Source organism: Silurus aristotelis, assembly GCF_946808225.1.
Source record: "Silurus aristotelis genome assembly, chromosome: 3".
Taxonomy (NCBI): domain Eukaryota; kingdom Metazoa; phylum Chordata; class Actinopteri; order Siluriformes; family Siluridae; genus Silurus; species Silurus aristotelis.
In genome coordinates this window covers 9,416,097-9,441,755 of record NC_139576.1, presented here as the reverse complement: position 1 = coordinate 9,441,755, position 25,659 = coordinate 9,416,097, and the positions used below count along the sequence as shown (strand labels likewise).

The window sequence follows — 25,659 nt, the reverse complement described above, 5'->3', positions numbered from 1 at the left end:
ATGATATGATATGATGATATGATATGATATGATATGATATGATGACATGATGATATGATATGATATGATATGATGATATGATATGATATGATATGATATGATATGATATGATATGATATGATATGATATGATGATATGATATGATATGATATGATATGATATGATATGATATGATATGATATGATATGATATGATATGATGACATGATATGATATGATATGATATGATATGATATGATGACATGATATGATATGATATGATATGATATGATATGATATGACATGATATGATATGATATGATATGATATGATATGATATGATATGATATGATGACATGATATGATATGATATGATGATATCATATGATATGATATGATATGATATGATATGATATGATGACATGATGATATGATATGATATGATATGATGATATGATATGATATGATATGATGATATGATATGATATGATATGATATGATATGATATGATATGATGACATGATATGATATGATATGATGATATGATATGATATGATATGATATGATATGATATGATATGATGACATGATATGATATGATATGATATGATGATATGATATGATATATGATATGATATGATATGATATGATATGATATGATATGATGACATGATATGATATGATGACATGATATGATATGACATGATATGATATGATATGATATGATATGATATGATATGATATGATATGATGACATGATATGATATGATGACATGATATGATATGATATGATATGATGATATGATATGATATATGATATGATATGATATGATATGATATGATATGATATGATATGATATGATATGATATGATATGATATGATGACATGATATGATATGATATGATATGATATGATATGATATGATATGATATGATATGATATGATGACATGATATGATATGATGACATGATATGATATGATATGATGTTGTAAAAAAAAAAGAAACTATTTTGGCATATGACAATGTTTTTTTGTGTTCTATTCCTTTCTTCTTCTATACCATTTTAACAGCATCTACAGTAATTAATAACAAATACTGGGTTGAAAAACAACTTCATAATTCATTTTCCAACATATATTTTAGGTCAAAATATACATGCTGCACTTCTAGAAAGAAAAGGGAAGCAAAGAAAAAGGAAAGTGGAAAAAAAAATGTTAAATGAAAAGACAGGTAATCTGAGAAACAGGACAGAAATGAAAAATATTGCGCAAGCGTGCGACAAATCAAATTTTGGCATTGCATGGGATATTGTATTGAAAATAAAAATAGGAAAGAAAAGAAATACATAAAGGGAAGGACAAAACAATAGAAAGGAAAAGGTTTATATGTAAATACCAGTGTATGGTCAAAAGTATGTGGACACAGACCATCACACCCATATGTGGTTCTTTTACAAATTGTCGCTACAATTCATCATTGTCTAGAATGTCTTCATACACTGTAGAGTTTCAATTTCTTTTCACTGGAAGTAAACATGCTAAACAATGCCTCCGTGCATATAACGAGCTCTATGAAGACATAATTACAATCGCTGAAATGGAACTCGAGTATCACGCACACGATGCATCTTTGGGATGAACTGGAACGCAGACTAAACCCCGGATCTTCTCATCTAACATCAGTAACTAATTTTACTAATGCTCTTGTAGCGGAATGAACAAAAATCCCCACAGACACCCTGCAAAATGTCCCCTGAAAAATTAAGCTTTTTATAACAGCAAAAGGAGGATTAAGTTTGAAATGGGTTGTTGGGTACATGGGTTGGGAAATGGGTACATCCTGAGTGTACTTTTACTAAAGTCATATTGGAAATGGTGACATATAACTTGGAATGGAGTAAGTTCTGCAGTAAGGTATCTGTACTTAGAGTAGTTAATATGCAGCTTGTGAAGCAATGCAGATTTAATGTCCTCTGAAAATAACTCTACATACAGCCATTATTGTCTGAATAACTGGCATCAAAAGTGAGTACATCCTAAGTGAACATGTCAAAACTATCTCCAAAGTGTCAATAATTTGTGTGAGCAGCATTGTTATCTAACACTGCCTTAATCCTCCTGGACATGGAATTCACTAGAGCTGCACAGATTGTTGCTGGCATCCCACAGGTGCTCACTAGTGTTCATGTCTGGAGACATACTTGGCCATTCAATGATTTTCACCTTTAGCTTCCTCAGCAAGGCAGTTGTCCTCTTGGTAGTGTGTTTGAGGTTGTTGTTATGTTGGAAACCTGCTGTTCAGCCCAGTTTATGAAGGGAGCGCATCATTGTCTGTTTCAGAATGTCACAGAACATGTTAGAATCCATGTTTCCCTCAATGAACCGCAGCTCCCCAATACCAGCAGCACTCATGCAGCTCCAGACCATGATGCTACCACCACCATGCTTGACTGTAACGTGACAGCCGCAGGTCGGTTTGCATGGCCATAATCCCAGAAGCAAGCCTCTTTAGAAACTGGCCCACAAGAAAGCCCAGAAACAAAGCCCAGAAACAATCTGTTTCATTTCTATATTATATTCTCCCTTAAGAAGATACTAAAACGGTTATTGTAATGTGAGGGGTGTACTCACTTTAATGAGATCTATCTTTCATTAAACTGTTTATTTATATTTATATTGTTCATTCATCTGTCATTATTTATATCTGCCATATATATATATATATATATATATATATATATATATATATATATATATATATATATATATATATATATATATATATATATATATATATATATATAAAATGCATTTCGTTGCCTTGTATCGTAACTTGTGCAATGACAACAAAGTTAAATCTAAACTAATCTGATTTTATCTAATCTTTTTTAATCTTATCGAATCTAATCTAAGAGATGAGAGCGGAACCGTTTATCCACCAGGATAAGTTTCCTCCGGGGCTCGTTTGTGATGCACAGCCGAGTATGACAGTTTGTAAACACATTCAGGTGAGTCTCTACAAAACATCATTGCATGAAATAGAGATGTTTCCTGTTTGAGCTTCTGCACAATATGATTTAGGCATGCTGGAATGGCAGTGTGTTCAGGTGCTCTGTGTGATATATGATCAGGAAAAGGAAATGTCATTGGCCAAGGATGTAGGTGACAGTTAGCTCGGTACGGGTTTTGCTAACAGAGCGACTAGCGAGCTCTCAAACTGGAGCTGTGGATCCACACCAAGGACGATCCGTTAGCTAGAAAAGGAGATTGGATTGGTATCAAATCTCAGATGTGTAATAAAATCATCTTTTACGGTTTTTCCCCGTGCTGTTGATTATGTTTTTGGGTTTTCCGGCGATTCTCCCGGTGCTTCTGCTGGTTATTGGGAACGATTACTGGGGTTTTGATCAGCTGTCCACAGCTACTTATTGGACAGTGTTGTAATGTTGTGAAATAATATTTATTTGAATTGTATTGATACTTGCTTATTTATTATAATTAAACAAAACTATTGCCTTTTTTTATCTTGAAAATAAATTTGTAATTATTACTTTTTAGATTTTAAATAAAGTCTTATATTTTATATTCCCACATTTAATATTATGCAATTTACACTTGAGTAGCTGAGGGTCAGGGGCCTTGTTTTAGGGCCCAGCAGTGCAGCTTGGTGATGCTGGGGTTCAAAAATACAACCTTGAGATACCACTTTCAAGTACATAGTATATAATGGAATGGGATGTTTAACAAACACATCTGGGTGTGATATTCAGGTGTCCTCTTTTATTATTATTATTATTATTATTATTATTATTATTATTATTATTATTATTATTATTAATAATATTATTTTATATAAGAATGTTTGCCATCCTATTTATATATATATAAATTCTTTAGCCACTTTTTTATTTTAAGTAAATTCTTAATTATTATTATTTTAATTTTCTGATTAATGTCATTTTGTCTACAAATTTGTTTCTAACTGAGTAGCTGAGGATCAGGGTCCTTGTTTTGTCCTCGTTTACTATAATAATAATAATAATTCTTCTTCTTTTTGTTATTATTATTATTATTATTATTATTATTATTATTATTAACTGACAATCAGGTGAGCAGAACCTTTTTTACTACATTTACATGTATGGCTTTTGGCAGATTTGTAATTGAGCAGATGATAGTCAGGGGTTTTTCTCTTGGGCCCAGCAGTGCAGATTTGCTGGGGTTTAAACATATGACCTTATGACCTTAAGTCCAACTTCTTAACCACTTGACCACCACTTCCATGTACATATTAGATGTTTTTAAAATGGCACTTGTCTAATGTGACCCTTGAATCAAAACTGCAGAGAAATATGTAGATATGTATATTATATAGTTTTATCAACTGCCCTGCTGCTACATTATAATCAATCAACTGACATCATCAACATTAATATGAATATACCTGGCATTTTATTATTTGTTTCATTCTTTTAAATGTGTTTCCTTTTCCAAAACAATATGTTCCTATTTCTTTACTGCTTTATAAACAAATAAAATATTGTAGTTAAATAAAATAACATATAAAGTACAAAGTGAGGGTTTTGTCATATCTATCTATCTATCTATCTATCTATCTATCTATCTATCTATCTATCTATCTATCTATCTATATATATATATATATATATCTGAGAGAAAGAGAGAGAGAGAGAGAGAGAGAGAGAGAGAGAGAGAGACACGTCTTTGATGTACAATCTATAATTGAATATACATTAATGGTATATTTAGAAGGAAAATGAAGAGGAATACAGTTAATCCAATAAAAGATCCAATGAGAGAAAAATGTTTTCAAAGATATTACACAAGAACAAATTTCCACCGGATTACTCACACATGTATGAATCACCCAGGCTTTTATTTTATTTTATTTTTTTACAGCCTGTTGCATTGTCATTATTTTAGAATAACCTTCATTTTCTGGGAAGGCTTAGATTTTGAGGCATGACTGAGGATTTTTCTGTTGAACAAAATGAAATAGTGAGATCAGATATACTGATCTGGAGTGCAGTCTGTGTTTTAGTTCATCCTAAAGGTGTTTGGTGGTGTTGAGATCAGAGTTTAGTGTCGGATAGACGTGTTATTTTACTCCAACCTTTTCGAACTCTGAAACAGACTCCGACCTTTAGTTTCTTGGGCAGTGGTGGTCCAGTGGGATAAATAAAGTGTCTGTCTGTCTACCTACTTAGTCTGTCTGTCTGTCTGTCTACTCTGTCTGTCTGTTTACTCTGTCTGTCTGTTTACTCTGTCTGTCTGTCTACTCTGTCTGTCTACTCTGTCTAGTCTGTCTACTCTGTCTGTCTGTCTACTCTGTCTAGTCTGTCTACTCTGTCTGTCTACTCTGTCTGTCTACTCTGTCTGTCTACTCTGTCTACTCTGTCTAGTCTGTCTGTCTGTCTGTCTGTCTACTCTGTCTGTCTACTCTGTCTAGTCTGTCTGTCTGTCTGTCTACTCTGTCTACTGTCTGTCTACTCTGTCTGTCTGTCTGTCTACTCTGTCTACTCTGTTTGTCTGTCTACTCTGTCTGCTCCAGGGGCACCTACAATGACTGAGTCTGTGCTCTGACCCCAGCTTCCTAACAAGCTGGAATGCTTGAAAACTTTGGAAATTTTCCCACTGTGGGACAAATGAAAGTTTCAGAGAAGAGAAATGGTATTATATTAGGGAAGGCCTACATATGACTGTGATAGTCAGGTTCCCATAACAATTTTTTTTTTCGTTTATTATTTCAAACTGTATTTGGTGTAGCTATTGATAACATCATAATTTACAACATTTTATTATGCTTTTTAAAGTTTATGACTACATATTTAGTATATAAAGCAGAGGACCTATTAAAAGCAGGAAAACATCTCTCTGGTCGACTTCTTTGTTGTATTTTAAAGCATTACATGTTGACATTTATTTTTAAGCCAAGCATTAAAGTGACGCTAAAACAAAATGACCAGATGTCGGTGCCATGGTGAGGCAGCAGGTTGCGTTCACAATGCGGAGCTTTGAGGTTCCTGGTTTATATGTTCTCATTGATGTTCACAGAAGGGAAATCTTCTCATACCCCCCCCCCACACACACACACACACACACACACACACACAATAATACCAGGTATATTTATGTTAATGTAATATTGTATCAGTTGAATGATTATAGTTCCAGTGTTGCACCAGGACAGTTGATAATAATATATAATATACATAATTGCATATCTCTCTGCTGTTTAAATTAAAGCTTCATATATTACAAGCATCTACTATGTACCTGGAAGTGGTTGCTCAGTGGTTAAGATGTTGGACTTCTCAGTGGAAGATTGACCTTTGAAGGACCACCAAGCTGCTGATGGGATCCTCTTTTGCTGGATGCCGGAATTGCATTATAATCGGGATATTTTCTTTTCCTTTACCCATACAGCTAGAAATCTAGTGTTTTGCATTATATTTGCTGCAAGGTTATTGACTGATGCAAAGGTATAACAGTCAATGCAAATAGTATTGCATCAACCCTCAGCAGGTTGCCGTTGGCGTACGGTGGAAAGCACCTCGCTATCCAACCTCTGTTTGATCAAAGCTTGGTCTGATGGGAAAGCTCCCTGATCAAAAAAATAAATAAAATGTATAACCTTTGTTTTGCAGGACGTCTTTATGCCAGTCCCGGCAGGGTAAAGAACCAAGAGTTTTGAATTCAGGAATTTACTTGCAGGCATCAGACTAAGCATAAAGATGCAGATTATTGAAGTTCCTATGATGTGTCCAATGTAAACACTTGGGCTGGATTTACTTTATACGGTAATAAGATCAAAAATATGTGTGCACCTGATTTTCATATTCATATGTGGTTCTTTCTCAAACTGTTCCCACAAAGTTAAAAGCACACACATGTATAGGATGCTTTAGCATTCAAATTTTCCTCCAATTGAGCTAAAAGGCCTGAGCGTTTTCCAGCATGATAATGTCCCTGTACACAAGATGAGATCCATTTACTTTTACAGCATTTGGCAGATGTTTTTATGCAAAGCGACTTAGAAATATCAAGGCTCTATTAGGGTTGCAAGGATGCGTTAAATGTCCGGAAACTTTCCATGGGAACCTCATCTGGGGAATTTTGGAAATATTCCAAGTTGGAAACTTAACAGGAATTTATGAGAATGAATTAGAAATTTGGGGAAGTTTATATAAACTGAATCATACACAAACATTTAGTTTGGTCATTCAAAAGATTTTACCTTTTTGACTTTGATTGAATTGTTAGCATAATTTTGTTGCACAATATCTTACACACAGCACAGGGAATTTTTAAACATCACTGTATGTAATATTTATATAGTTTATGTAAATACACGCCAAGATGGACATTTCTTTTACATTATTTTGTGAAGAAATAATGCATGTTCTGTTATGGAGGATTGTACAGTGCATGTAAGGAGCAACTGTGCAACTGTAATTGTATTTTATCTTGCTGTTTTAACCAAAAATAATCCTGCAAGATTTATTTTTTTAAGTACATTTAAGTTCCCAGTTTATTCCTATTAATTCCCATTTATTCCCATGGAAAGTTTCCAGTCTTGAAAATTCCTAGATTATTTACAATACTAGTTTCTGTTAATCAGTATATTCTAATTCTGGTTCCTTAGGACTTGGACTAATGTACCTCTTAAATGAAGTGCTAATTTAAAAGGTATATTGCACGAAGACTAAAATAAATCTGTCTTTCTTGTACCATAAGAGATGTTGGGATTATTGGAACAGTGGTAGAGGATGAAGGGCGTGTGGTACATGAGCATTAGTGTTTTCCATTTGATGCAGGTAGCAACAGGAAGCCTGTGGAGGGAATGTAGCAGTGGGGTGGTGTGAAAGAACTTGGGGAGGTTGAAAGCATAGTTTACCAAAGGTTGGATGGAAGAACCTTGAGTGCCTGACCTCAATCCCACAGAACACCTTTGAGGTGCACTAACTGCACCCCAGTTCTCTTTCGGTGCCTGACCTCAGTAATGCTCTTGTGGCTGAATGGTTCATACAAGCACATGTTGTGCTTGTTCAGTGTCCACAAATGTTTCACCATTTAGTGTAGGCATCCATCACTTTAATTATTGTCCAAAACACCAGACTGTAAATACACAGACAATTTGAGTAGAGCTTTACTCTGCCTCTAACTGTGATGAGTAGGACTATGTGCTGTGTGAAAGCTAAAAACGGAACGTGCCTCAGCATCACTACAGGAGACTTCAGTGCCAGCATCAATACATCATCCCTGACGATACATCCTGACAGTTTTGTGGCAGCAAATGTGTCTCAGGCTTGTCAAATGCTGGTAATGTGCTGTCACAACCGATCGACTGCAGCCGAGATGTAATTTGGCCGAGGCTTATTTCGCAGCCGATACGACTGCCCCTGCTTTATGTCTCGCTTTGTTAAACCCAAAGATTCATTGTTCAGGTTTAGGGTCCTGCAAATGGTTTCTTGGCTAGAGGATCACGTTACGGTTTTCGTTTAAATCTGAGCTCAGTATAAATGCAGAAACTCTTGTGCTGCAGCAGACTTCTGTGCTCATCCCTTATCCATTAATCCATCCTTCTTTCTCACACCCCCCCCCAGGGATGCTGAATGTGCTGTTCCGGCATTGGCCAGAGGTGATGTAATACCCTCTAAATAATGCATGGCCTTAAGAAAGTGAAAGACCATGAGCCAGAATGCACAGGCAGAGGAAATCGATGTCAGTGTGAGAGCGAGGGAAACCTGCAAGAATCTGGGAAGAAGAGAGCATCACAAGAAAGGAAATAGCAACTGACAGTGAAGAACCTCATCCCAGTACAACAAGATGATCTGACCATCTCCAAACCCAGGTAAAGTGCTTCTTCTGCTTGTTTTACAGATGATAACCAAAGCAAGTGAAGTGACTAAACCAGGCCGGGATGCTGACTCTCGAGTGTGTGAGTCAGGAAATGTTGATTCATACAATATCAATTGCAGTTGTATTATAACATCTTAGATAAGACCTTGATGAGGTTTGAGGTAAGTTGTATATTTACTAGCTGGAGAGTCTAATTCTTTTGTCTTATTTCTTTTGATGCAGAATGTTGAAACCTTGGGTGGACCATTGCTCCTTGTACCACATTTCAGTCCCTTTTATTGAGATACCTCTGCCTCCTGATTTGAGTGCATGCAACACCTAGAATAAAACATGCCGAGATAGGATTTAACCATACTTAGCGACCGCTTAGCTTAAAACAACAGAAACGGCAAGCCATGGCTTGTTAACAGTGTCTGGAAGGGAGTCCAGCCTTCAAGGAAAAACACATTTTGCCAGACGACTTCTTGGGCTTAGACAGCAGATGGTTCATTGTTGTGGCCTTCAGGCCAGTGGAATCCATCTGTCTTTCCAAAGTTTTTTCTCTATTCCATAAAAGTGTTGATGTGATGGAAGGCTCCGAGGTTGAGGACATCAGTCCAGCCCTTGAGGTGACAGAGGACTACCTGCACTGCTTTGACAGTAATCAAGAAGCTGGACAAGTTTGCCCTCCCAAACTGAAAGGGGTGTCAACTCTGGACAAGTTGAACTGTAGTGGGGTTTGGGGCTTGCTGACTGGAGAACAACCTGAGATATCGTCTCACAACCTTGCCTGGGCTGAACAAACCTCCTTTAGTGTACTCGGCCTAAAGAATGGAAAGAGGAACCGAGCCCGGTCTACGAACGATTTGGCCGCCCACGCCAAAGAGACCAACTCCACCGGGACCTCCGGTGGGGGCTTCAAACGAGGGCACAACAGATCACGATCAGACGTCAACTACCGGACGTACACTGATAACGGTGTACCAGCCATTGACAAGAACATTCTTAAAAACATGGCGCTAAATGATCAAATGAAAGGTAAGGATTTCAATATGAATTTCATGACCCATCACTGTGGTATATTTACCTGCTCAGGTAAAACATGATGACCTACAGATTCTCATTCCTTTTATTCATCTTGATTATCCCTTGTTATCATCCTCCCCTGTATTTATCGTCTCCCGCTACACACCTGCATTTCATCATGTCTGCAGTTGTGTTTACAGTCTCTCACCTGCTGCTCGTGACAATCGTTTGGCTACGTCTCCTTTTAATCAAAGAGCCAGGCATTAGATTGAGTAGAGGGTTGGGGCTGAGTTGATTAGATTTCATTAGCCGTATTACTGCAACAAGTGCCTGGATTTGGTCAGCGCGTGTTTGTTTGTTTGTCGCTGCGTTCATTTGTTTGGGCAAAGCGCGAATCTGAATTTGAAAGAGCTCCTCGACAAAGATGGTAATAGTAGGATAATGCAATTCTGCGACAAAACGGGCACAATGCTGTGAAAGAGTGGGTCCCAATTACCCCTGATATTAAGAGGATTAGCATACGAGTGAAAAGGCATTAGTCAGCATGAGGAATAGCCGAAACGCCAGCCCTGGACCATAGGGAATTCATGGAGACTCTCTTTCCCCCCACCCCCACCAGTCCTTCTGACTGTTCTAGCCAGTCTTCATTAAGGTAATTGCAGAGCATGGGGCAGCTCAACACTGCTATAATCAACGTCACCTTTTCTTCGAGGTATCGCGTTGCCTTAATCCTGTGCTCAGTCATTCAAATCAAATTGATTAATTGCAGCCCTCAGACTAAACCCAGCGTTGTGCTTCGTTTCACCTGCCTGCTAGTCCTTGTCACTTCTTATTCTAAGTTCGACACGTGAATTATTGTTTGTGTGTGCCAAGGGGTTTGGAAAGAGAAGTAAGAAGTCGAATGACTGCTTATTTATTAGTAACTCAAAGCTGGAAAACATTTACATAGCGTTCGTCAGCTTCTAATCTTGACGGATGTGCTGACAACAATAATAAGACAATCCACCATCTCCTTGCTTTCAGTTTTCTATCGGGTTTAGTTAACCATAGCTCATTTCCACCACTGTAATGAATCCTAGGTAAATGTTTAACGGTAAATCTCTGTCAAAGCCAGTCTGTCTCGCAAGGGCTCACTTTTAGAGCAGTCTTATGCAAGGCTTGATCACGCCAAACCCCATCATGATCGGTTCGGAGTAACTTGAGTTGCCGTGGCCATTAAATGTACCGCTGCCCTGGTATTCAAAAGATTATAATCCATATTTTCAGCTACCGTTTTTTTCATTGCAACATGTATAAGCACTGCTCTCATATAGTCTGATTACAGCCTTCGGAGATTGGCATTCGAAACGTTTCGACAGGGCTGCGGCTGTGTTGCTGGTTTTAACAGAAAGTCAGTTTTGATTGTAGGTTGTGCCCCATGATTGTTTGGTGTAGCGTGGCGGAGAAAAAAAAAAGGCCAATAATTTTGATCAGGCAGGACAAAGTCTACGTGACGGAAACACGATGAAGCAAACATCTCTAGCTCTACAGTGATGTGAGTTTCTTACATCAGGACATCAACATTGTCTTCAAGCTATTTTCTTTTAAATCAGTCTATAAAATCATAATTTTATTTCTTCTAGTATAAGGTCCATGGTCCAGGTCCATTATCGAGATTAAGGTTTTCTATTTACTTCAAAATACACCAATCAGGCATAACGTTATTGTGTAGGACTCCCTTTTGCTATTAAAGCAGCTCTGACCCATCGAGCATTAACAGCATTAACGTCTTCAGCAAGTTGAAGCTGCTAAAATGTCTTCATCTTCTTCAGATGCTCTGACCCGGTCGTCTAGACGTCACAATTTGGTCCTCGTCAAACTCGCTCAAATCCTTACGCTTGCCCATTTTTCCTGCTTCTATCACGTCAACTTTGAGGACAAAATGTTCACATGCTGTCTAAGAAACACACACACACTAACAGGTGCCATGATGAAGAGATAATCAGGGGAGGTGGGAGCTCAGTGGTTAAGGCATTGGACTTTGGATCGGAAGGTCACAGGTTCAAATCCCACCACCACCAAGCTGCCACTGTTGGGCCCTTGAGCAAAGCCCTTAAACCCTCCCCTGCTCAGTTGTAAGTCGCTCTGGATAAGCGCGTCTGCAAAAATGCCGCAAATGTTAATCAGTGATATTCACTTCACCAGTCATAATGTTTTAATGTCATAATGTCAATGTTATATCTGGTCGGTGTATTATGAATTAATAAATGAGGGGAACCATGGTGACTTTTATTTTTAATGTAATACAGTTTGATATAATAGACAGACAGACTGATAAAACTAAACTGTCATTGCATAGTACAGGTACACAGCAACAAAATGCAGTTTAGCATCTACCAGAAGTGCAAAAATAGCAATTGTGCAAATAGACAGTGCAGATAAATATGTAGTATATGTACAGCATGTAATATATATATATATATATATATATATATATATACAGTATGTGTTAATTTAAACATATGTACAGGGATAATGAAAATTTACTCTCAGCCTACAGCCTTTAATCAAGGTTGACTTTTGGTCCTTTATAGGAAACCTGCAAGTTTATTCTTACTTAATCTTAAGTTAATATGATTAATCATTGTTTCCGGTGCTGTTTTTTTATATATATAAATATATAGTCCACTTATTGTGCATCACTCACATGGCACAGCAGTTCCTAACTGAGTCATATCAGCATGTGCCACTTTTTCACTAGCCTTAAATTAATAATGACACTTACTCTGAATATGATCTTCAGTGCTCTTTTGAAGCTCTTTAAAATGAAGGAAGCACTTCAGTCTTCAGAAAGAAAAGAAAAGGCTAAAGCATGCCACGTGCTTGGGAGTTATGGGATGTGAAATCACAGATATGTTTGGGAAATTGCCTCTGTTTCATTTGACCTCTGGTAAGTTCCAGTATACTTAAACATGTAGAAGTGGTTCCAACCCCCCCCCCTCCAGGAAGTGTGTGGATGAAGGTTGCTGTGAATAGAGATAAAAAAGGAGAGAGAGGGGAAAAAAATAGGCTGGGAGCGGAAAGGCTGAAAAGGAGTGCCACAGATTAGGGGTCGCTCTCTGGCCGATTTGTTTGCACAGTAACCTTTCAAACAATGATATTTCTTCCTGATGAGGTCACAAGGAATGCTTGCGAAAAGACTTGCACAACGACTTGATAGACCAATGTGTGTGTTTGGAAACAGCATCCATTATTTGCCAACATAAGCATCCTACACTCTTTAACAGAGACATTTCTGTGAACGACTGAACCTGTCTGTGGGCCAAAAATTTAGTTCCACAATTATGCCCCATGTTTAGCTGAACAAATGATTCTGTTATTTGCCATCAGCTGCTCAGGAACCTTTTAAGTTGGAGCTGATGCGACGCCAGTGTTATCGATGGAAATGATCAGCCGGGAAGATGCGGCTGTTGGGAGGGAAATAGGAGACAATAATGCTATGTGTTACTTAGTTACTTCGAATACTTCGAGAAAATGAAAATGGTGCACTGTGTAGTGAATAGGAAAGCAGCAGTAATTATTATGTTTGTACATTAGTAGTTGTTTAAAATGGTTTCTTCACACTTTTTTTTGTTTCCCAGGCAATAAGGAGAGCACCACTACTCTGGTAAAACAGGGGATTTTGGAGCACAGGGAGGGCCCTTGGGGTCGCTGGAATACCTGCCATGTGGAGCTCACACCCTGCGAGCTGCGGATCTACAGCGTGGACAACAGTGGGAACAGGCAGCTGTGTACAGCCCTGTCACTGTCACACTGCCAGAGCGTGGGTGCACCTCAGCCTCAGGACGGCCACGTGCTGCAAGCACTTTTCTTCAACAGCACTCGGTTGCAGCTCCGTGCTTCCTGCCACTGGGAGGCCCTGGAGTGGCGTCGGCTCCTTTGGGAACGTGTCCTGGTTGCTCGTCCAGCTCATCGTCATGGCGAACCGTCATCTGCTGCTTCTCCGAATCCCCACGATCTGGATCTTACTACGGTCTCTGTGCCAACAACCCGTCCACTGGTGCGTCCCAAGGCCCTGCCCTTATTTACCCAGCACTGTGCTGATGTGCTCAAAGTAGGCCTTCTGTACCAACTCAGTGACCTCAATAACTGGAGCGCCTTCACCTTTGTGCTCAGCCGCACCCAACTGCAGGCCTTCCAGACCGAAGGCCGAGGACCAGTGTGTGAGCCCGTCCTGCGGTTCACTCTCGCCTCTTGCTTGGCCGTACAGCGGGATGAGACCGATGAAGGAGTCTGTGGTCGCTTCCAGGCCATCTTCCCAGATGAGGTGCTGCGTCTGCGGGCCGAAAGTAAGCCCCAGGCCCAGGACTGGGTGGAGGCCGTTCGTACAGCCGTCGCTGCCCAGAGACCTCAAGGAGAAAACAGCCGTATAGCGCCACCTGGAGTACTAATGAGGAGCAGGCCAGCTCGTGAACGTCGCCAAAGGGAGGCCCAGAGAGCTAAGCGTCAATCTGTTACAACAAGTTTCCTGAGCATTCTCACTTGTTTGGCTGTGGAGAAAGGCCTTACTGCTCAAAGCTTCAGATGTGCAGGCAAGTAGCATATACTCCATATGCAGCATTAAAGAATTTCTCTGCTATTTTATTTAATCCCAAATACCCTTTAATGTCTACTCGTTGTATTTGTTTTGCTTGTCAACCAGTTCTAAGTGAATGTTATCAGACATGTCTGCAAAAATCACAGTTCGGTTCATTCCTCAGTTTCTAAGTTTTTCAAATTTGGGGGACTTGTAGGGAAGAAATGCAAAAAAAATTGCTTGTCGTTTCTTTTATAACCACAGTTTTTTATTATTAACATTTGTAAGCATCAACAGTTTACACTTTTAAACCAGTTTTAAATAAAATGCCTGCTTGGTTTTATACAAATGATATTTGTATAAAAATGTAATATATTCAATTAAAATAGAAACAATTAAATGAACGCAATACAATTGAGTAATCGATTAAATTGGCACAAATTCAATTGATTAAATAAAGTTAAATAAACGGAAATACTGACGCGTATATGTAAGTTTTACCTTTAATATTTAATTTTCTAAAGATATGTTCTTAACTGTTCCACTTATTTCAACAAATGTTTTCATTCCTTCTATCCTTTATTCATTCACTACATTTACTTTATCATTCATCATCACGATTTTCTCATTTTAAGAGAAATACATGAAGCTAAACATAAAAACGGATAAGAATCCGTATCACTAGCATTGCCGATGACCAGGAAGTGGCAGCAATTTTGTGCAGAACAACACACTACAAATCATACTGTTATACATAGTGACACTGCGCTAACTGTTGTGCCTTTTTTTCCCCACCCCTGGGATTGTTGTGTTGGTTTAATAATAATAAAATATGCGCTAAAAGTGTGAGGCGAAGACTAAACAAACTTGCGGTCCACCACTTAATACTTTTTGTGAGGAAACTCAGGTTTTAACTGTGTTCCGCACGTAAGAAAGATTGCATTCGGTACACAAAATACGTTACACCCCTACTGTATACAATTCTCTCTTCAAGTCTCCATGTGCACCTGCAAGAAATATCAACTTACAAATGTCACATCGACACAATAGATTGTTTTTGCGTGACCTTTTTATGACAATTGTTTAGTTTTTTTTGTAAATGAGACGTCCAGTTTAGTAGCATTAAGTGCCATAGGGATTTAACTTTTAAGCTGCAATGTTTTCTAGAGATTTTTCCATTGTTTAATTCGGTGACATCACCAAGCGTCCTGCTCCTCAACGTTTGGTTAAGCCAGACCGCACAGAATCATTTTCTGTTACTCAAACAAACAAGCATCCATCTCACAAAGAGCCAGCGGTGAATCTTCAGTACCGGTCTGTAATTTGCAAATGGGCGCTATCCCCCAACCACTCCATGAGCTCTTTGTTTTTGTTTATGTTTTGCTTCATGACAACGTGGTATTATTCATAGTCGTATGTCGTCTGTCTGTGGTGGTGGTGACGGGGGTGGTGGTGCTGGTTTGCTTTGTTGTGGCCGCTTTAGAAGTTTAGGTAGACATAATGGTATTCAGCCCGGGCAGGTCTTTTGAACTTGTGATTTTCGAGAATAAAACGTAGCATAATGCAACATGTTCAGTATCAGGTGACATCTTCAACATACGGTTTGCGTAATTTATTACTAATAACTGAACATAACTGAACATGTTGCATACATTTTATAGTCACTAATTCATTAAAAAAAATTTTACATACAATTGGCAGGTGCTCTTATCCAGAGAGACTTACAGTTATCTAATTGATACACCTGTGCAGTTAGAGGTTAAGGGCCTTGCTCAAGGGCCCCAGCAGTGGCAGCTTGGTGGTGCAAGGATTTGAACTCTCAGCCTTCCAATCAGTAGTCCAACATCTTGACCACTGAGCTTCAACTTCTCACTACCTTTACTAACTCATCTGATGACACTATTTTGCGAGGTACCCAAAGGCACACGGATACAGGGTCTGTTGAAGATCTCGTGCTTTCTCACTTTTTTTTTTTGGACGATCTTAAATGCTTTATAAGTGCTACGAGCGACCTTCAAGTCAAAGTGGCAAGTCAAACATTGAACTTTACAGGTATAAAAGTGGATGCTAGTGTGGCGGTTCTACACGCAGTAGTAAGTGGCTAGTGTGCACTATCATTGACAGGAAACTGCATGTGGTGGTGAAGTTTCTTGTGAACGAAGACGTAAAACCCACTGATATCTACAGAAGACTTGAAGCACGCTCACTTGAGGTGGTAGTTCGCTGATGACGAAGTAAAGCCGGTTTGACTCGGACTTGAGTCGATATTCAATTTGCCCAGGTGGAACTCTGTTTTGAATGTGGGATAAATATCATCCTTCCTTTTCTCTGAAAAAAACACAAAATGCAGATGAAGCTGCTTACAGAATGTACCTTCTTACATCCTTCCATTTGTCTTTTTCCACCTCACCCCATTATCATTCTTTGTATCCATCCATCTCATCTGCTCGCTTTCTTTAAATGGGCGTTGGTTTTCTTTTGATGTGTCAGAGGATCTGCAGTTGTTTTACACTTTAATCACTTTTCCCTAAACAAATATCACTGGCCTCACAGGACCTTTAAGGAGGATTAGCTGGGAAGTTGTCATTGGGGGGGGGTTAAAAGGACAGAGGCTGCAGTAGAAGAACGTAGGGTAGATGCAGTTTCAGCTCATAAATGCAGAACAATGGACCCAGTTAAGGGGTTGGGGGAGGGACTAAAAACTAGTGATGGCGTTTCACTAATAGGAGGAGGGTTTTGAGTTTTGTCTTATTACTGTTGCATTCTATGTGCCGTCCCCCACGTTGACCTCTCTTTTCCCTGTCAAACCCTCCCTGCCCCCAATTTGTTAGCACCCACAAAAGGTTGCTCTAACTGTCTCTGTCTCGGCTACAGACTTTGGGGTGGGGGGGTCTTTATTTGCTTCACTGGCACTTAAGGGTTTGAAAATATAATGGCAAATATGCAACAAAACTTCCTCTGACTATATGTTTGCAGGTCCTGTTGATGGAAAATAATGAGGTTAATAGATGTTTGTTTTATTTATTTTACTATTTATCATACATAGTTCATAGTTCATGATACCAAATGCAGCACAATTTCACATGCCTGCAAATGCTGCATATTAGCAGTAAAGGTTTTCAACAATGCCTCGTATTTTTGTTAGACGTCCGGTGCTTATAACCGTAGACTGTCCGTTGTAATGAGCAGTGGGTTTATCTTCTCGTAATGCTGAAGAAATGACATTAACATGGGCAGATAATTGCACTTTCAGGTTTGGGCTGCCTTCCAAACCATATGCAACTCTCTGTACACCAGTGGTGTCATTGTTATTTAGGCATCACGTTTAGTGCATGGAAAGTGGTCTGGCGTAGGGAGCAAAATTTGTATTGAATATGCATTTCCTTGCCTTTGACAGCCATCAGATTTATTCGTAGTGTTGAGACACAACACATTCTTTACAACTTGCCAGAGAGGGTTTCTGTAGCCATTATCATTATACGTAACCATTTTCTTTGAACATCTTAAAATGTATTCCGTCGAGCCGTCCGTCAAAATGGCCTGAATTCTGGAAGTCTCTTTCGTGTAATCAGGGAACGTGTGAACTCGGTGCATTAGGAACTATCATGTTCACTTTAAATGTATTAGGATGACCCAGAAGTCACTGGTCTAACACATTAGGCTTGAATAAATATGATATTCTGGTATGAATACAGGCCCAAACAGCTTAGCTTTTGGGCGATGTCAGGATTTGTCAAGGTTTATCTCTCGCTTACAGTTATATTCCAGATTCAGTTACTATTTGTGTATGCATCTGTTGAAAAGAAGTTGGACAGTCTACATTTTATCTATATTTCAATTTATCATTCAAGATAGCAGTAGTGGACAAAGTACCATGTGCTAGAGTTAAAGTAGAGATACATTAGATAAAATAATAATCCAGGAAAAATTAAATGCTCCCTTTAAACCTCACTTTAGTAAAAGGTACAAAAGTATCGGTCTTCAAATGTATCCAAAGTACTATGATTTATAATGTTCCTATTATAATTTTCATCACAAGACTCTTCCTTAATCAACTTAGTTTATTTGAAAAGACTCTTAACACACAAATCTATTAAGAGAATGATATTAATGAGTCAAACACTGATTGATATCTGTTTAAATGATCAAGACCAAAACCCCACTTTTCAACTACTTTTTTAAAAATCACACGATCGGTGTTGTGGCGAGTTCGAGTCAGGAGTTTCTCCCATTATTTATTCCTCTTAAAATGTCTTGCTTGCTGTTGAACTGATGTGGAACATTTGCCGTTAAAATGTAGTGAAGTAAAAGTCTCCCCAAATGGAAATATTTCAGTAAAGTACAGATACATGAAAAAGCTACAACCTAAATTTTTTTTCAATTTGAATAAAATTAAAACTAAAAGACATTCAAATTACACGAGGCAATATTTTATTCACGATAGAACAAAAAGATCATGATTAATGTTTAAACTGAGAAAATGGTACACTGCCTGCTACCGGTCTCAAAATAGGTGGCACAAAGGGCTGAAAAAGACAGAAATTTTCAAATTATTCAGCTAGAAGATCAAGATAATTGACATCAGGTCTGTACCAGGAATAGCTATAAAAGGGATGTCTTAGATAGGCAGAGTCAGAAGTAAAGATGGGCAGAGGCTCTCCAATCTGTGAACGTAAAAAGATTGTGGAATACTCTAAAAACAATGTTCTTCAACGTCCAATTGCAAAAGCTTTGCATATCTCATCATTTACAGTACATATCAAGTCAAGTCAAGTTTATTTGTATAGCGCTTTTCCCAACAGACATTGTCTCAAAGCAGCTTTACAGAAATTAACAGTTAAAGTGATTGGTGTGCATTTATCCCTGATGAGCAGCCATGGCGACTGTGGCAAGAAAAACTCCCTTAGATGTTATGAGGAAGAAACCTTGAGAGGAACCAAACTCAAAAGGGAAACCATCCTCATTTCTTTGACATCAAGAGTGTGATCATAAATCTTTAAACAATACAGAACACTGGAGAGTGAGAACTAACATGAGCACTGGAGTGTATGATTATAAGTAATGTTCTTTCTACAGTCTTTATTACATTATTAAAAGTTTCAGAGAGACTGGAGAAATCTCGATGCATAAGGGACGAGGCCGAAGATCTTTGTTGGATGCCTGTGGTCTTCGGGCCCTCAGACGACCCTGTCCGCCGTGCCATCTGCAAATGCCAACTAAAGCTCTATCATGCTAGTTTTCATTTTATTCAAATGTAAAAAAAGTCCCAACATTTCCGAAATTTGGGTTTCACTTAGAACAGCAAAGAATTACTTTTACTTTATTACTGTTCACTACTGCAAGATGGTAACAGAACTTTGAAGCACACATTCACTTCAGCACATTTCCCTTCCTCCAGTTTGCTTGAACCCTAGCTTTCTGTTGAAGCTTTTCTCACAACCCCAAAGAAGGATCCTGTAGAGGGACACAAGGATGGCAGATCAAATAGGAAGGTTACAGCTGTTGATAGGACAATAGAAGCGAGCCTGGGAGCTGGAGTGAGGCACATGGGTCAGGTGGGGGCTCAGCGACTACTGTTTACATCAAAAAGGTGGTCAGCACATCTCTCTTAGCCACACACACTCGCCGAGAAGCAAACGCGCCGCACACGCACAACCTCACACTCACCCCATCGTGCACGTTTTTTTATTTTGTATTTTTGGAGTGGGTGTCAGCTTGAATAAAGGACATCAAAGCAGCAGCTCGGGTGTCTTTACTCTTGTGTTGAAGCGAAGCGCCACCCCCACCTGACTGCTTCATCAGTGTTCTCCCATAGATTTAGTTTGAAAGCGCCAAAAGCGGGAACCTTGGTGAAAATCAGGGGAACAGGGGACCCTCTCTCCGCCAAGCTTTGTGCACCTCCTGTAGAACAGACACGCCTATTCCACCAGGAACCGTTTTGAACATTGTACCTAGAAGTGCCCTCGATTTTTTTTTTTTTTTTGCCCCATCGGCCACCATTTCAGGGTTGTGCTGTGTAGACATGAAGTACGCACCACAAAAACACATCGCTTTTACACACTTGGCCATATTGCATTGGTTTTCTCTCTGTTTGTCTGAAGAACCTTTTTGAAGGTGGCATTTGATGATCTTGTTCATTATTTATTTATTTTATTATTTTTTTTAAGTGCTATGCTGGACGTGCAAATCAGGGATGGGCGGTATTTATGATGCATGTGTTTCAAATAGGATTTTGCCATTTGTATTTAATGAAAAAATATATTTTGTATTAAAATAATTGTTTTGTATTTTTGTATTTTTAAAACACTGTGAAATACTTTGTAAGAAGTCTCCATGATGACATCATAAAAATGCAGCCTCTGATTGGTGCCCACCCAGTAGTTTGGCCAGACTTTTTGAGATCAGAACAGAAAATAGATCCGTATGAAAGAAGGTGGTAAAGGTAAGAAATGTGCAGTCTGCCAGCTTTCAAATAGGAGTCCAATGATTGATAAATAAATATTTGATTGCCGAATATTGTACCATAATTGAATTAGGTCATGATTTTTTATACCATTGCATGAACAACTGCCTGACTCATAATTTACTGTTATTTATAATTAAAAATCTAATTATAAATTAGTTAGAAACTAGTCGCTATAAATACAGGTGTGTTAGTTGTTTTGTTCTGAATGTCAACTTGAATGACTTGTTTGTCATTGAGTCGTTGTTGCTGATGTAAAGTAGCTCTTCATTACCAAACACCAAGAAACCAAATTAGAATACAATTATGAGTCATTCACAAGCTGTTAGGCATTAAACTGTTAACTGGTTGCATGTCAGATTTATTGCACGACTCGACCAGAGAAAAGCTGTTGCTTTTAAACATTGTTTAACTTATCAACGGAGTTGGTGTAATAGTGAAGGAACAAATTGGTTAATAGGTGGAAGGTTTGCAAAAAAAAAAAAACAGTAGTTTATTTTGATACATATTGTGGCTGCTGTATTTTGTAGTTCATTTTGTTACACTTAAAGTTAAGGTATTTGGTATTTTATTTATTATATATTTATTTAAATACATTTTGATGTATCTTTGCCCAACCCTGGTGCATAGCTCTATTTTAGCGGTCTCATGATTGAGCCTAGAAGTATGGTATGTGCTTTTTAAGTATCGTATTCAACATTTAGTCCCAATTTGCTCTTATAATAACTTTTACTTTTTGGGGAAGATGTTCCACTAGATTTTGGAGTGTGCTTATGGACATTTGTGTTCACCAGACACAAGGGTGTTAGTAAAGTCAGGTACTGATGTTGTGAGGTGAGGAGACCTGGGGTACAGTCAGGGTTTACAGTCATCCTAAAGGTGTTCAATAGGTTTGAAAATCAGATCTCTCTAGCGGGCCACTAAGAATCTTTCACTCCAAACCATTTATTTATGGAGCTGGCTTTAAGCACATAATGCTAGATTGTATTATGCCACATCCGAAAACGTCCTTTACAATTGTGTGCCTCCAGAGATGTGGTGTGATACAGATTCTGGGCACCAAATCTCCTTTCTTGGACTCGTGTCTATAGTGGACATTGCGGAAGCTGAAAAACATTTGGGAAGAGTGAATCTACAGCACTGGGTCTGTTCTGGAATCTGGCCAAGAGCCTTGGCTTAATAAACTATTCTCACTGACAGTTGGGAATGGCAATGTTTAATCAAAGAAGACAAACTCTTGTGATTTGTAGCCTGTGAAGCTTTCCCGAAGCGCTCTTTGCTTTCATGGCTGTCTGTTTGAGTTTGGAGGAGCAGTCCTGTCATTAATGTTCTACTCTCCGCTGTGACACACTGTCAGCTTCGGATTTGTTTTTGCCTGTTGCATAAAAACTGAACATTCTTCAAGCCGTATGCCTCGCTCGAAAACCTTTCTTAATAATAGTTTTCCCAACAAGTGAACGTGAAGTGAGCGGTACAGCGATGTGCTATTTTCAGAGCGGGGTGGTATTTGCGGGCTCATGCACTGATTACAGGGAAGCCATGACACACGACACCCCGCTGCGGGGTCTGTGGCTCAGTGCAGCGATCAGGATCCCATCAGTGGTGAAGCAAAAGGAGGGGGACACCAACTCTGACTTTTTATAGTCTGGGGTCCCTGCCTCTGAAAACCTCAGGTTTACATTGGCAATGAAGGACCGTACGTGATGCCTGATTTCAAGCCCAGCTAGAACATCCCATTACATATCGGTTTAGGGGCGGGAAGGAGTGGAATATTTTTCAGCTGGAACTAAATAAGAGGAAGACATTTTTGAGCGTTTGAGCTTGGGGCTATTTTTTGACGGAATGTATATATTTAAAATAACGGGCTACTGACTGGAAACGGTTTGTAGTTATATCGAAATGAAAACAAAAACAAAAACGGGAATTAATAACGTGTTTCTGCGATACTGCTAGAATTTCAGAGAATCAAGCTAAAGTTTTTGTATTTATTGCATGTTTCTTGACTTAAATGTTGCTAAAAATGCTAATTCTTTTTTTTTTTTTTTTTTTTTTTACATTTCTATTTTATTTCCAATTCTAATTTCCATTCTTCACAAAGTGCAGATTTTGTTTCTTGTTTTTAGGCAGCGTTTAAAAATCGAACATCTAAAGGCTTTTATTATTAGAGGCTTTTATATTCGAATCTCGAACAATACTAAAGCTAAATGCAAACTAGAAGTGATGATTTTTGAAAGCTAAAAATTAAATCGAAACCATTTGTAACATCCAAACAAACTGAAATAAAACTGAAATCAAAAAAATTCTATATAAAAAAAACTAGTTAGAAAAAACTGTTAGTACAAAGTTGGAGGATCACAAGGAAACATAGGAAACCCAAACCTGCTCCAGCATGACAATTCCTCTGTGCACCAAGGCATCTTCATGAACATGTGTGCGTTACATGGGTTAGAGTGGAAGATCTTGAGTGGCCTGCTATAGAGCTCTGACCTCATCCCTATTGAACACCTTTGGGATGAATGCTGACCGCATCCCAGACCTTCTCCCTTCATTTTCACCTGATTTTACACAACCTTGTAGCCAAATGAGCACAAATCTCCACAAGCACACTACAAAATCTAGTGGAGCATCTTCCTAGAAGAGTGGAGGTTATTATTAAAGTACATGGGGACTAAAAAGTGGAATGGAGTCTTTAAATACCACACGAATCTTATGGGCAGGTGTCTACCAACTTTTGTCCATATAGTGTATACAGAATGTTAGCTGTGTAGTTAAATTTCAACATTTACAATGAAATTGTAGGAAAAAAAATTAAATAATTGATGCCAGGGTGTGTGATGGTGTTACCACCAACAATTCAGTAAATTTTCAAGAAAAAAATTGTTTTTGTAAATTAAAGATCGGTTTATTTATCAATTCATGCATTTCTTTTCATTTCTCTTGAAGTTACTAAGACAAAAAATGGCTCATACTGAGAAATAACAGAAGCTCTCCATCCTTAAAACTACCTCTGACTGCTGCAAAGACGTTTTCCCCAAAAAATGCTAATCTAATGCCTGCTTAAAGAAAGCTGCACCATATTGAGTGCTTTCTGACCAATCAGAATTGAGGCTTCAACAGTGCCCTTGTGCGATGCGAAAATAATTAGCGAAGCATTATGGCACCCAGGTTCCTACTGCCCCATACCCAGAACTACACCTGACAATCATAACACTAACACTCCAATCAGTAAATAGTTTTCTTTTTGTTCACTGGCTCCTCCTTGGGAAGACAGACCTCAGTAGACCTCCCCTTTTAGGAGACTGTGTTTTCCACTTTGTTTTTGTTCCTCCATATCTAATCTCCCATCTCGCTGTCTTTCTCCGCTTGTGAAGTAGGCTGCCGACACCATGCCTCACTGAGAACAGTGCTCGACTGCATAGCCGACACTCCGTCCTTTTCATTCTCTCATCCTTTCTTCTTCCACATTTCTTCCGTGCAGTCCTAACTACCAGATGGCTCCGGATAAGGGACACCTGCTAAGTTTACCATCAGCTGTTTTGGTTCTTCGGGGTGAATCTCTTACATGTGGTGCCTAAATGTTTGACGAAAACACGGACTAGAAAGACATGAAAAAGACAAAGAAAGATGTAGGAAAGACAAAGCATTATTGGTTTTATTGAACAGGACTTCAATCTCCATGGTGGTCGTATTAGACACAGTTAGTGTTTGTTGTGGCTTTGTAGATTGTGGCTTTGGTGATGAAGTGATTTCAAAAGACTTCAATAAGTGAAGAACAGAACAATAAATCAGAAAGTAAATGAACAAATCCAAAAACAGGATGACAGTTTAATCAAACCGGAAAAAGTAGGTATAGTTTGCGAACAAAATACTTATTACTCATTGGATGAGACATCTGCCAATTATAATATACAAAAAGTAGGATATTGTCTTTTTTTATAAATCATTGTTTCTTGTACATAAGTTCAGCTTTTATTTTAAACAAATTTTTCTCCAATAGTACAACTTTAAATATTTTTAAACATTTACACACACACTGACTTTCTCCTGCCACAGCCTGTTGTACTTCCTGTATATCTCGATTAATAAAAATGTCTCGTCCAATGAGCGGTAAGTATTCCATTTACAAACTATTCCTACCTTTTTTTCCGGTTTGTCTGAATTGTTCTGTTTTCGGATTTGTTACTGTGTTTTCTGAATTTTTATGTTTTCTAAATTGTTGATTTGTTTTGCACTTCTCGACCCCCCGTACCCGAACCTTGTTTTATCTTTCGGAAATGCACTACAATTGCTAACCTCCATCTGACCAAGATACACACCATAAACTTGGACATATTAACAGAACAACACCTAGTTTAGTATTAACCGTGGTTGACCTTTAGTAATGATTATCAGAAGTCGTACTCATTAGAGCGCTTTATTTCATGCGATGACTTTGGCCTTTGCACAGTGATGCAATGCTTCATAAGATAGATTATCTATTGTATTTATATCTGTTGGTTAATCTCAGACATTTTTTTTTATCTCCCCCTTGCCTCCTCTACCCTCCCTACAGGATGTCAGAGGCCAGTGGGTTTGTCTCGAGGCAAGGCTAAGGTTTGCTGCTACAGTGGATGGTACTATTGCCAGAGCTGCCACCAGGACAACCTTTTCCTTATTCCTGCTCGACTGCTGCATAACTGGGACACGAGCAAACACAAGGTGCCTGCAGTACTAAAATGACACACTTGGTCAAAATGTAATGCATATTATAGAGGATTAAATTAATTCAGTGTGGT

The 25,659-nt window shown here is 38.5% G+C and overlaps 1 protein-coding gene across 1 annotated transcript in view; it reads left to right on the top strand.

Moving 5' to 3' along the window:
* The first annotated feature begins 2,898 nt into the window (after positions 1-2,898).
* The window catches only part of plekhm3 (pleckstrin homology domain containing, family M, member 3), a 44,560-nt gene continuing 21,799 nt past the window's right edge, over positions 2,899-25,659 (top strand). The window contains exons 1-5 of the mRNA XM_083536987.1: positions 2,899-2,986; positions 8,606-8,853; positions 9,084-9,878; positions 13,487-14,437; positions 25,437-25,582. Coding sequence (XP_083393113.1) covers positions 9,428-9,878; positions 13,487-14,437; positions 25,437-25,582 — 1,548 coding nt within the window. The 5' untranslated portion in view covers positions 2,899-2,986; positions 8,606-8,853; positions 9,084-9,427. The remainder of the gene's footprint in view (positions 2,987-8,605; positions 8,854-9,083; positions 9,879-13,486; positions 14,438-25,436; positions 25,583-25,659) is intronic.